The sequence below is a fragment of the Artemia sp. Qi Xiang Cuo genome, chromosome 3 (genome assembly GCF_049724085.1).
Source record: "Artemia sp. Qi Xiang Cuo chromosome 3, ASM4972408v1, whole genome shotgun sequence".
NCBI lineage: Eukaryota > Metazoa > Arthropoda > Branchiopoda > Anostraca > Artemiidae > Artemia > Artemia sp. Qi Xiang Cuo.
In genome coordinates, this window is record NC_142796.1 from 66,194,926 (window position 1) to 66,209,102 (window position 14,177).

Consider the following 14,177-nt stretch of genomic DNA (forward strand, 5'->3'; position numbering starts at 1 on the left):
AAACAGGAATGGCTGATGAATTCAGAAAATATTTCACGAACATAGGCGCGAGTATTAAGGAAGACGTAGCTAAAAAGTCTAGAAGACATCTGTTAAAGTCCTTTATTGATAATCGAGGCGAAGGGCACAGTTTTTCGTTCGAGAAGTGCACAGCAAAGGAGATCGAGAGCACAGGGAAAAGACTGAAGTCCAATTCGGCCGGAATAGATGAACTTAATCTTAGGGCTGTAAATGCTATCCTAGTTTATATATTACCTTGTCTAACTGACTTAATAAATCTATCACTCCAGACCGGCGAATTCCCTAGTGGTCTTAAACTAGCAAAGGTAATACCATTGTATAAAGGGGGGAAGAAACAAGAACTATCGAATTGGCGACCGATATCGTTATTGCCTATTTTTTTCTAAAATCTATGAAAAGATATTTCACAGGAGACTTTATGAATATTTGGATAAACTAGGAATATTGTGTGACAGCCAATTTGGATTCCGCAGTAAATATTCTACTAGCCATGCTGTTCATCATCTTCTGGATGTAATCAATGGAACTCTAGAAAAAGGTCTTATTCCTTTAACGATCTTTGTTGACTTCAAAAAAGCCTTTGACACTGTGGATTTTGAGTTGCTGCTGTGTCGCCTATCTAGTCTGGGGTTAAGAGATGTTTGCTTGGATTGGTTTAAATCATACTTGTATGGAAGATCAACTAAAGTAATGATAGATGACATAGTTAGCGGAGTCTATCCTGTAAAATGTGGAGTTCCTCAGGGCTCAGTCCTTGGTCCATTACTCTTTCTCGTATACATAGATACTCTGAGGTTCTACATGCCTGAAGCAACTGTTACAGCATTTGCAGATGATACTGCTTTGACGATTTCTGCACAGTCACTGGAAGAACTAGTAGATAATGCAAACCGAACGCTGGAAAACCTTTTGGTGTTTACCTCCTTGAGTTACCTTGCTGTTAATGCTTCTAATACAAATTATATGATTTTTAGTAGGGTAGGAAAAATTGTAAATAGTGCTTCCGTAGTATTTGATAATTTGTCGCTTTCACAGGTTTTTGAAAATAAATATTTAGGATTTTATGTTGATAATAATTTGAGTTGGAAGAAACACATAAATATGATTTCCTCTAAACTTGCACGAGGTCTTGGAGTGATGCGGCGTTTGAAACACGTGTTACCCTTAAGTGTTTTAAGAAATATATATCATACTGTTCTTCATCCTTTTATTGTTTATGGTTGCTGTATTTATGCATCTAATTTTACTTCAAATATTAAAATACTGCAGATTCTTCAGAATAAGGCACTACGAGTACTGGGTGAGTTTGCTCAGTATGAGCATACGCGTGAATCTTTTATTAGTTTTAGAATTTTAAATATTCATCAGATCAGGGACCATCAGGCGGGAGTGTTTACTTACCAAGTGCTTAATAGATTATCTCCAGAATATTTTAGAGATTTTTTTTAAGTTTAATTCTGATTATCATCATCATAGGACTAGAGGTCGTGGAAGCTTAGTCTCAGAAGTAAGGAGTACGAGTCGATCTAGTTTTCCAATTAGAAATTATGCAGTTAATTTTTGGAATGGTTTCCCGGAGAGCATTAGGGAGTCAGAAAACCAGTTTCATTTTAAAATTATATTAAAAAATTTTTTTTTGGGGGGGTATTAATTTTTTTTTTTCTTCTTTTTTCTTTTTTTTAATGTTAATTTTTAATTAATTTTTAAAACAAAATTTTAAAAAAATATTTAAATTGAGTTAATTTGTATTGAATGGTATGAAAAGAGTAGAAAGAGTGAATGAGTTTTGGTTTATGATAAAAGATTGTGTGACGCTGCTCAAGTCACAATAGTGGCTTAATAAAACGTCATACGTTCTTACCATCTCTACGTTTGTTGATAATGTTATTCAAAAAATGTGTTGTAAGTGCCAGTTAAGTATGATGTATTATTAGTTGAAAATAAAAGTCAAGTCAAGTCAAGTCAAGTTATATTTGAACTCCTTGAGTCAAAAGATCTACTGAAAGATATCTGAGAATATCCAATAAATAAGAGACAACCAAGACAGTAGCTCTGTAGCCCACAGAGTGAAGCAAAAAGAAGAGGGCTAAATAGTACCAACTGAATAGCCCGCCTGCTGTGAATTAGAGGAAGAAGAAGAAGCGACAGTATCTTCAGGCAGCCAGTGGGGTCAATTAGAGGGGCAGGGCATGGGGTATGAAAAGTACTCTACTAGATTTTCAAGAACTTTTTTTGGTATTTTCATTGAAAAATGCCTTGTTTTTCCATTTAAATAGAAAAAAATTGCCCACTCAGTTTTCGAATGAATACATTGTGCTCTCCTTCCCTAATTTTCATGAACTGAAACCACTGCAGGCAGAAATTGCTACCGAGACAATTTTGACAGGAATTTAGGAATTCTTGTTATGGATTTTCATTCTTGTATTTTCATAAAATTTGTATTATTTTCCACAAAGACTGATTCAGGCGTTTGCCACTAAGCCAGTAATAAAACTGAACTTGAATAGGATTAATCAATCCCATGAGCCTTCCATGCATTAATGGTAGAAACAATACGTCATTTCACTAAAAGTCATACAAAGTTTAGTTTTCTGTATAATAATAATAATAATAAAAAAAAGATTTAGGCCTAGTTTTTCTCATTGTTTCAGCTCCCAAAAATTCAAGTGGGATGTTAAATGTATTTTTTTAAATCCAAGGAAAGAAAAAAAAATTTCAATTTTTTCAATACGAAAAGCAGAATAAAACATTTTCAATGAAAAAACTCCCCTAATAAGGTACTTTTTGAAAATCATGGTTGGAGCAATAGCTGGGACCTAGTAAAGAGCAAACCAAAGCCCACAGTGACCAACAGTTAAACGACGCCTTTTGAAAAAAAAACTGTCTAATGAGAAAAAATTGCCATCTGACACCGATTTAGACGAGGTAACTTTTATTTCGGTTCAACTTAAAAGTAAAGGTTTATTGCGAAATGAAATTTATGGTGATTTAAAAAAAAAACATGAAAACCCTCGAAAATGGCGTCAGATTGCAATAAAACATTCATGCACCATTGGAATCAGCGTGGTTGATAAACGTGAATTGGGAAAATACAGTCCCCCACCTTGAACAGCAAGGAAAATCACTTGTTTGTATCGGTAGGACTTGCGTGTCTGTTTTTTTTTCTTTTTCTCCAGGGCTAGCCGGTTGCCGGAACATCATAGAGAGATGTTTAATGGTTCATTAAAAAACTTTTTCTTGTAACTACGTTTTTATAAATTACACCACATGCAAGTGCCATTTGGCACTAAAATTAGCACTTTTTGTGCCATTTCAAGAGGTGGGACTAGCGCACTACCAGAACAAACGTGGACAGATGTTTAATAGCTCATATTGCTCATATATACGTTCTTCCTAAAAATTCCACCATCCACAGGTGCCAAATGACACTAAAAATGGCACTTTTGGTGCCATGTGTCAAGTGCAAAAGATGGGGCTAGTTGGCTACGAGAAGTTTTTTGAGAGATGTTTAATGGCTCATTTTGAAAGCTATTGCTCATATCTACATACTTTTATCAGTTCTGCCATCAACAAGCGCCATATAGCACTAAAAAAGGCGCTAACATATACCTACGCCGTAGTTTTTCTCACTTACAATAAGCAGACTCAACCGATTGCTGAGAGGCAAACCGGTTTTCTCAGATCTTACAGAGCAGAATTCTTGAGTTTGTTCCGAATAATTAACAAATACCTTTTTTCTCAATCACTGTTTTGTGGCTTATTTATGATTATTTTTTCTGTTTATGGCTTTTTCTGTTTGTTTGTTTGTTTGATTGTTTTTTCTGTTTATGGCTTTATTTATGATTATTTTTCTGAAAATTCACTATTTTTGTAAATTTGATGCACTTTTATTTTAAGCTTGTCAAGCATTTTCATTCGAAAGGGAATGGAGGTCATATGGTTCTGAAATAACCCAAAATTACCTATTTGCATTTTTTTCTGTGATATTTTTCTAGTTGTCAGGTTACTTTCCAACTTTTTCTTGTTTATCAATATTCCACACCTGTGTCTTAGAAATTTTTGGCGTTTATTGGAGGGGGGGGGGTTTGGCGAAATAAGCCAGACATACAAACATTTTACGCAGGTTTTGAAAGCCTTTAAAATCTTTTTTACAAAAATAGTTACTCTTTTATAACTGTCGAGGTTGCCCACCTTCAAAAATCTTATACACCATTTTGTGTAGCATGGGTTTCTCGGCATTATTTGAAAAAGATCAGAACTTAGATAGAAAAAACAGAAAGTTTTTCTGGGGAAAGTAAAGACCGAAGTTGAAACTTAAAACGAGCAAAATTATTGCTTCACAGTAAATCTGCCATATATTAATAAAACTAGTACAGATAAACCAACTAATTATATTTGCCTTATGTTCGTTGGACTATAGAAAACTAGCGCTTTGCTGAAAACACAAAAAAATATAGGAGTTTGGGTACAATAGAAGCAAACCGATTAAGGCCAATTTTTACAATATAAAAAAAGTATTTTAGGATTGTTGCTTTTTTTTGCTTTTTTTTTGGTATCACTTCTGGACAAAAGCTCAGTTCAATGATTGCTCCCATTTTGGTTCTGAAAAAGGACATTTCATGATTGGTTTGTTGTAGACAAGTTCGGAGAGACGCCACCTTGATATTAATAGGACTATAGACTAGCTTTAGAATTTGTACTTTAACTTGAAATTCTCTATTGTATAGAGAGAAATAACCTGATTTCCAGAGTTCATACTAGGGCTTATTTGATCTTCATTTCGAATAATATTAAAACGTATTTCTTACAATTTAAAACTGTATATTACTTACTTTTGGTATTATAGCTGGTGAGACCAAAATCTTACCTGATAAGTCAATCCATTATTTCTGCATTCTGTTCAATGACTTTGCGGCTATTAAAAATATTTATTTTTATGTTTAAGTTTTTAAGATAATTTTAATTGTATACTGAAAATTACTAATATCACACATGGTGTAAGACTATGAAAAGCTTTATAGATTAGTTTTTTGTGGTATGGCAACGTACTCACTTTTGACTCTTAAGCCAATATTCTTTTTTTTTATACTCAGCTTTTGGTTTTCAGTAAAGCACTGGTTTTCTATAATCCTATAAACATAGGAAAATATAATTAGTTGGTTTTCCTGTACTGGTTTTATTGATATTACTCATCTTTAGATTCAGATTGGCAAATGGGGTGGGATTGGCCCATATCTGTTCTACGAGACATTTTCAGTGCCATTTCCGTGTTACAGTCTTGCAGTATTGTGGAAGTTTATTAAGTTGCCAATCTGAATCTATAGAGGAATAATATCTGTTCTACTAGACATTTCCAGGGTTGTTACCGTATTACAGTTTAGCAGTATTGTGGAAGTTTATTAAGATATGAGTTTTCTTTATTTGTTTTTTCTTTCTTTTTTTTCTCTTGTTGTGTCGTTTTTTAGTCATTTCCTTAAGATAATTTAACTAATTTTTTTCTCCCTTTTTCTGTTCATTGATAAAGGATCCCGTATGTGGAGCTGAAATTTTTGATTTTTTTTTTACTAATTAATGTGTTATTTGTTTTTTATTTTTGTCACTGCTTTATATAAATCAAACCCGTTTTTTTTCTAAGCCCCCCTTTTATAGGAAAGAGAGCTAGTTGTATCCACAGAAACTGAAGTTGTAAAAAAGAAGATATTTTGATAACAATATAAATAAATTGAAAAATCTACAATTAATGGTAATTCCTAATATACAAACTTCATTAATTCTAATTTAACCTAGAAAAAATTCTTGATATAAAAAACTTTGCATAGCTTTAAAGAAACGGGGGAAGTGCTCCCAAAAAGGTGTATTCATGATGAGAATTCCACCAAAAATTTAGCATGTTCCTGAACCCTAAGGCCGAGAATTCAAGCTCGTATTTTCAAAACATAAAATTGTGTATTTTTTCGGGAAAAATAGTCACGGATGCAAATTTACATCTATTTTCCAGAAATCGTTATATCGAATAAGCTATCAAATCATAACTAACTGGGATATTGGGAGACAAATAACTCTAAAGGATATTTAAAGTTGTACTACCCTTTTTTAGCTAATAATAGAAATCATGCTAAGGCAGTGTGCGAATTTATGCCATTTTGTGCTGCACAACAGCAATTTTGGCCCCGAAAAAAAAAATAATCAAATTTAGAGCGAAAAACATAAGCAGCTGTTTAAACGAACATGTAGAGACAAGATACGATAGCAGAGTGCATCTTATCAAAGTCAAGTGACTGGACGAAGAGCATGGCAAGAAGATGGAAGAAACTGCAAGGCCTGAGAAGGCTGCAAGACCTTCAAGAAGAGCAACAGCAAAATTTGTAAGATGACCATTGAAATTAGGAAGCATCTTATTGAAGATTGTCCAGCTGGGACTAGAAACTGGCTGAAGATTTTCCATCTTTTGAATGTCAAACTGATATTGCGGGGAAAAGAAGATTCGACAGCTGGCAAAGTATAAGGTAAGAGTAGGGGAATATATTTTTTTGGGGGTTCTCACAGCCAATATTTAGTATTTATTTTCTTAAGGGTGTAGGGGCAATGGGCATTTAAGACCTGAGCTTTGACCTACGTGAGTCTACCCAACAATAAACAGCAGAAAATAGCAAAGTATTGCGGAAAATCTGCCGTCCGAATATCATATGATTGGGTGTTCCAACATTCTTAATTAAGAGCACATGTAAGAACTGGGGGAGGTGCCATTGTTCGCAAAGAAAAATTATCTATTTGATAATACGTTTTGAAGCCAAGAATTGCACGAAAATGCACTTTCCATGTCGATCCTACGCTACTTTCGAGCGTTTTCTGACTTTTCTTCAAAATTTCCAAAAAAGTTGTTTTAGCAAGAAGCTTTTGCCATCGACTAATGACTCCTCGAAAGACATCAAACGCCGACTGGCTCTTGCCTCCGCATACCTTCAGGTCACTGCGCTCAAAGTCTTCCGATTCCGGACCGTCCTTAATTCAGATTGGTATGACAGGTCTGTCTAGAGGATGAGAGGGCCAGGCACACGGGAGAAAGGGGCTACAAGCCTTGCAGATTGTGAATCCTGATTCTAAGAAAGCTTGATACGTCTAAACTTTTAAATAGTGCACGCATGTCTACCAAGTGCTACTTTATTCCGGACTATTACAACGCGTCTATAGAATGGTAGATGCCACCTGCAACCCTTTAATTTGGCTACCTATAACCAATGGTATTATATCGACGATCAATCTGAACTTAATCAGTCAAGCATGAAAGCAGTAAATTGAAGTCGAGTACAACATGGTACTTACTTTCGAAGTTTACCACCACTTCAATGCCCCAGCATTGAAGTGGTGGATGCACTTCAAATAGTAGAAACTGATTTTGAAGGACCAGAAAGTTATACAGCTACACCTAACTCAAACTTAATCACAAACAGTCGAGCCAAAAAAAATGTGGCTGTAGATTATCAAGAGCCATATTAATTATCCAGATACCGGGACGGCAAATAAAGTAATATTTTTCCATAACTAACATTTTCAGTAACAAGTAACCACCATAATGCTATTATACACAATAAGAAAATGTTACAACAAAAGTCAAGAAATGACTAACATTTGACAAGATTTTACAAGTGCACATTTCTTTTAGTCAAAGAGAGGCGTAAAATAACAAGAGAGAAAGATCATACAACTGAGGAAAAGAGACAAGAAGGGAAGAAACCTAAGGAGAACAAGCGATCTCTCCTAATAACAATAAACACCTCTTCCTTTTTCTCTTTGCCCTCTTTTTTCATGTTACTTTCTCTTTTTTCAAAGACACACCTTTTCAAACTAAATACGTTTATAGGCACGTAAATAGACATCTTCCAGAAGGGGAAGGTCCATAAAAACAGTTTCAGATAGAAAACCCTCTCCCAGGAAATTCCTCCCTCGCAGAAAATTCCTAGCTGAGAAATTCTCCAAAACATTCACCTCTGGAAAATTCCCTAATTTAATTGTACTCTCATATATTCATAATGAAATACCACGATTTAAATATTATTACAACCTGTGATCTCCCACAACTCCCATTAGTAACTAGTCTGAGTGTTGGTGGATCAACTAAAATTTCAATTTTGATTTCGTCAGCTGTCGAATCTAACTCGGAGAATGCTTCCTTGAGAACTTCAGATTTGAGTATCATCTTACCAGTTGAGTCACTCAGATCAAAATGGAAATCCACTGGTTCGTCTGGTTCTAAAGTCCTGATTTTGCAGTCAGTCGAAACAACAGGCTCTTCAACCCTGAAAAGTACACTGAGTACAAAGTACAATAGAAACTTGTATTTTGGATAAATTATTATTTTAACTGAATATAGTAGGCTAATAACCAATATCCAACCGAACTCCTTCCCCGGGAGAGTTCAGATTAAACTGAGGAGTATAAACAGAATTGGGAAACTAGTGTATAAAAGTCCTATTGACCAGTGACCCTAACCCGAAAAATTTTTCCGGTTCCACCTTTAGACCTATAACTATTTCAATATTAAGTTTCAAAGGTAAAATTTTATTTTAGATTCAAACTAATGTTTAATTCAAAATTATTTAAATTAAAATTTAGGATTTTAAATATTGAATTTTAATAATGAATTTAACAATTATATTTTGAATGTTTTCTAAATATGCTGAATATAAGTATTGAAACCAAACTGAACGTGACGGAAATCCATAATAAAATTAAACTTACACATTATAATTTTAAATTAAGTTTAAATTAATATTAAATTATATTCAAAATTATTGAATTGAAATCCAATGAAACAATTTAAATACTAAATTTAAATATTCAATATTAAATTTGGCTACTAAACAACTTCACAATATATTTTATAAATATGCATGCTACAAACACGTATACAACTACAATGGGACGTAAGCAGAACGATACTTTTAGCCACCTGACACCCAGATCCCACCTTCTAAAAAACTTTCGACATTTTTTTTTATGATTATTCGCACAATTTGTTGTTTTCTCATTATTAATACACTTACATTTTTACGTTTTGAAATTTTTGCCTTTAACGCCCACCAACCCCAAATATTCTCCTGTCTACGTGTATCAACTTTTAATATGCGATGTTTGAGGAAGTTTCTGCCTTAAAACCGCCCAAAAACTTAAATATGGCTACTAAACTTCAGCAAATTTTATAAATACGTATGCTACAATACCTTCCAAAAAAAATTCTACATTTTATAAAGATTGTTCACGCAATTTCTCGTTATATCACATTGATACACCTACATTCTTACATTTTCAAATTCTTACCTTTAACACCCACCAACCCCAAATATTCTCCTGTCTACGTGTATCAACTTTTAATATACGACGTTTAAGGGACGTTTATGCCTTAAAACCCCCCAAAAACTCCTCTAATTTTCTGTGAAAACAGAGGACAAACACGGTAAAACGTACAGAAATTGGAACATTAAGGCAAAAATACACCTTTTTTAGTGTAATAAGTTTGCAACAGATTATTTTTTCTTTAGAATTATCCAGCCCACGTCTACTCCAGGCCAAGGAAACAAATCAAAGTCCTGAGCCGGGTCTCGAGACATCCAAGTAATGCTGAATTTCTGTCAATGTATTGCAGAGCAACTGTTCTTGAAGTTTGAGTTGGTGTATGATCATCAATCTGTAGCTCCTTATATAGCAGAAGGTAAAAAACAAAATACAGAATAATACAGAACACAGGAGTATAGATCCAAAATCCTGAGGTCGAAATTATGTATCTCTTCCGGATTTCCAGGAAATAATTCTGGAAAAAGTGAGTTAGGAATAACAAATTTTTTGTTTTTTTTTTCTTCTTGTTAAACTGAAGAATTTGAAGGTCTTCTGGAACTTGCATCAATAAAGTTTGGACCCAGAACTAGAAAAATCCGGATGCGATCTGATTCGGTTTAACAAAATATGCTTCTTTGTTATAATGTCTGAGCATCTCATCAGACACCAATTTAAAATATGTCATTTAATGATTTATAAGACCTTAGCAACAGCGGCAAGAAACTTATTTCAATTAAAATTAAATTTCACCTAGTCAAATTGTCTAAAATGTATGTTATCGATAAATCATTTCTAGAATTTTAATTACTTAACGCATAACAAAAATTCAGAGACCTACTCAAAACCTATTTCTTTTCTCGGTAAAAATTGGCAGGCTTATTTGGCAAGAGCAAATTATGAGAGGGTAATGATTTACTGGAATTGCCCGGACAGGGAAAATTTTTAATTCGAGTACTATAATATCTTTTTGGTAGTTTAAACCAGAAATATTTCACATCAAAATATTGCAACTTTTAATATTCAGCACAAAATAGCAACCGTTTCTATTCATTGGCAACGATTAATAGACCAGTATTCTTTCTTTAAACTCGGAAGTTATGCGAGTTTCGGGATTACGTTCAAGCTCCCTAACACTTAGTTCTCACATGCTTCGCTTTGCGGAAAAACAAAATTCGATTCACTCATTTAATTTACAAAAAAAAAAGAAAAAAAGCATGCAAAATTACTTTGAAAATTGCAGACATGATGCAGAAGAATTGCAACCACCTTTAACTTATCTCCCAGAAGATGAATTTCAATACTTGTGAAGCTGTTAGACTTCTATTGTTGCTATGAAATAGTCGGCAAAGCCCACAAATTGCTACAAAATCTCACCCAAATAATCAACTTTAATGCAATCCATTTTTTAATAATTAGCTAGTAACTTAATTCCTCGGCGCGTTTTCCCCCATGCGTCGAAAATTTTCGACGCATTACCTACAAAAATATGGCTATATATCGACCACAATCTACGAAATTGCTGCAGATTTCCATAAAATACAGTATATACCAACTAAGAGATAATCGGCAAAGACAGTTAATTTGTTTGATAGCAAGAAAATAAGACTTGCGTTCCACTGCTAATCATTATTTAAGCACGTCCTCCCCGCAGCCCAATTTAAGTATCCATCCTATGTGGAGTCCCTTAAGGTCCATTCACACTGATATTTGACTAATATCGAGATTTAGCTAGCAGTAGATTGAGCAGAGATTTTCATAAAATTTTCTGATTGGCTAAAAAGCTCTAAAACAAATTCTGATTGGTTCAAATTAGCGCTATTTAAATCTTGGTATTAGCGAAATCTCATTGCGAATGGGCCTTTAAGCTTTGATTTCTTTCCTACGAATAAGTTCACTTATGAACACAGCGATAGAAAAAAGAATATACTAGTGATCTATGAATACTCCATCTTAATTTTTGAAAAACACCCTAAAAATTCCCTTAAATTTGTTCCATAATACATAAGAATAAATGAATTAGAAATAAACATGAAAAAGACATCGATAATTTTATTTAGAACTAGTGGAGCCATTAATGATAGGATAAGCTTTTCTCGGGGTTCTAGAGCTAGAAATAAAACTTAGGGAAATTATCTATGATGAGGAGCGTTTCCAGGGGGGAAGGAGGGGGTTTGAACCCCCCGAAATAGTTGTCGGACTCGTAAAAACGTAACAAAAATAAATATAAATAAACTTTTGATGCATTTTTTGAAGTTGTTTGTAACCTCCCCCTCCCCCCCAAAAAATCCTGGCTACGGCCCTGTCTAAGATACAAACTTCTTGCAAAAAGTAAACTATTTAGCATGTTGAAGAAAGGATCATTTAAGGTCAGTTTTGCAGAAATATGACGTTGAGAAGCCTCATCAGGTTAAACAAGAATCCGACGTATTCCCCCAAAAGAACACTTCCCCCTGGAAAAATCTCATCTCAAATAAAATTAAGTAGCCAAACGGAAACTGAGAAAAATCAAAAGATTGAAGGAAAGATGGGATTCTGGAATATTCCACCTTCATTCGAAAATACTTTGCAGAATGAATAGTGTAGAATGTCCTATCAGATTTATTTTCATATTTATTTCTTTTTAATCTTATTTCCGCGCTTTTCGCCGGGTGTTCATGGTTGAGTTATAATGGCAGGGTAAGATAAAGGTGAAAGAAATTAATTTGGTTGCTTTTTTGAAGTAAGGAGTTCTATTCGTCTTAAATTTTCTTGGTTCTGACTAGGAGTTTGGCTCCTAGTCGTAATTCTTAGTTCCAGCCAGTTATCTCTGTGCACTTCCATCATAGGGAAACCCTTCTACAGTTTTCAGCAATTCCATATTTCAAATTATTTTCTTCGACCTTTATCTTACCCTTCTATAATAACTCAACCCTAAAAGACACGAAAAAAAAAATCAAAAATAAATACTATAGGACACTATACACGCTATATTCTGCCTATATTTTGGAGTATTGTTGTACATTCCAAAATTCCTTCTTTTCTTCGTTTTCATTTATTTGTCATACTTTACCTTTGGCTGCAATTTTGCGTTTGTGGAGAATTGTCCGCGCATTGGGGGTTTCCGGAGGGAGTACGCCTAATACCGATTAAAGCATATACAAAAGCTAAAGTACAGAACTAAAGTAATTCTAATACTACTACTACTAACAAGTCACCGCAGCACCAAGCCGCCTGAGGCCAACACAGCTACGCAGTCTCCTCCTCCATCTCAATCTATTTAAAGCCTCCGTCTGTTCCCATTTCCCTTAAATTTTTCTTTATGACATCCTCCCACCCCCACCACGGACAGCCTGCTTTCCGTTTAGCCCTAGACGGTTGGCCAAAGAGGACAATCTACGACAATCTGCCATCCTTCATCCGCAGAACGTGCCAACGCCATTAACCACAATTTTCATACAGCTTACTGTTTGAAATGCAGTTATTCAGTCGGGTACCCAGAACAATCCATAGATAATTTATCTGGAAAACATCTAGCAACCCTTCAGCCAGTTTTCGGACCGCCCATGTTTCAGAACCGTATTTGACCGTGTTCTCCCATTGTCTTTCCTGAGCTCCTTAAGACAAAGTCCATCAAAATGATCCATATAAAGGGGACAGAACACAAACCTGCTTAACTCCTGATTTAATAAGAAACCAACTGCTAACCTAATTTCCTACCTTAACCGGTAGTAATTCTGGTAATTCATAATAGTTCAGAGTTTACAAAATCAGTTCAGATATCAGAAGGGTTGGATGTGGACATTAGTAGCATTAAAAAAAAGAATAGAAATTTGTTTGGGGATTAAGAAATTCAGACATGACAACAGATATTATTTCGCATCGAATATACACTTGGTAACGGAAATATATCAAACGTGTCACCAATTTTTTTTTAATTTTTTACCATTTTATGTCAATATATTACAAAACACGAATATGTGGCCTATTGATACAAAATATGCCGTATAAAAATCCCGTCCGCGAATGACTACGGTTGAACTGATCTTTTGGGTCAATCTTAAACCGAAATTCCCGAGGAAACAAACGTGAAAACAACTAAGCAGATCCTACTTGTTTAAACAGATCCTACCTACAGCTTCTTTAATTGCACAAGAATCGCTTGTTTTTACAACTGCATTTATCTGTGGAACACTCCCTATGATAATTACACCTTGAACAGTCTTACACCTCCTTCCATTTCTCAGACTAGCTGCTGCTGCTTCTCATAGCGGAAGGTAACTTTTCTTTACAAGTTACGACCTGATTAGGTGTTTAAAGCTGGTTGAGGTTAAGATTTCTTTACCAGCTTAAAGAAGTTTGAGTCTTCTATTCCAGCAACAGATAAGGCATTCCAGCGCGTCGTACCACATAGGTACGACGCATAATCGACGTCAGTGACCTTTGTTCGTACAGTAACACCAATTTACGCAGGAGGAAATTGTTCCACAAATCAATGGCGTAATAAATGTAAACAATAGTTGAAGATTACTTCTTCTAAAATGTACCACACAATCTTTGTAATTTCGCTCATATCCCATAATGTCCCGCACACATAAGTTATAACAGAGGAGAATCAATCTACAAACGAAGTTTACTGCACATGAAAAATTCTGAATCACATCCCACATCCCAGCGCCATCCATTTTCTCTAAATTTTTGCCCGACATACCACAAGCAGTAGTATGTCTTGATTTCTGACATAAGAAAGGATTTTATTACTAAAAAAAAAAAAAAAAAAAAAACATTCAACATCAAACATGGTAGATGCCTGCTGGTGTATTATGGACAGATAAGGCATTCAGGCT

At 34.6% G+C, this 14,177-nt stretch overlaps 1 protein-coding gene across 2 annotated transcripts in view; it reads right to left on the minus strand.

Annotated features, from left to right (window-relative positions):
* The window catches only part of Rad1 (Radiation insensitive 1), a 52,528-nt gene that overhangs the window by 11,422 nt on the left and 26,929 nt on the right, over positions 1–14,177 (minus strand). Inside the window, exon 4 of one of the 2 annotated variants that reach the window (XM_089086496.1) lies at positions 8,084–8,318. In XM_089086496.1, coding sequence (XP_088942622.1) covers positions 8,084–8,318 — 235 coding nt within the window. Of the gene's footprint in view, positions 1–8,083; positions 8,331–14,177 lie in introns of both variants that reach the window. The other variant, XM_089086495.1, reaches the window with a different exon arrangement.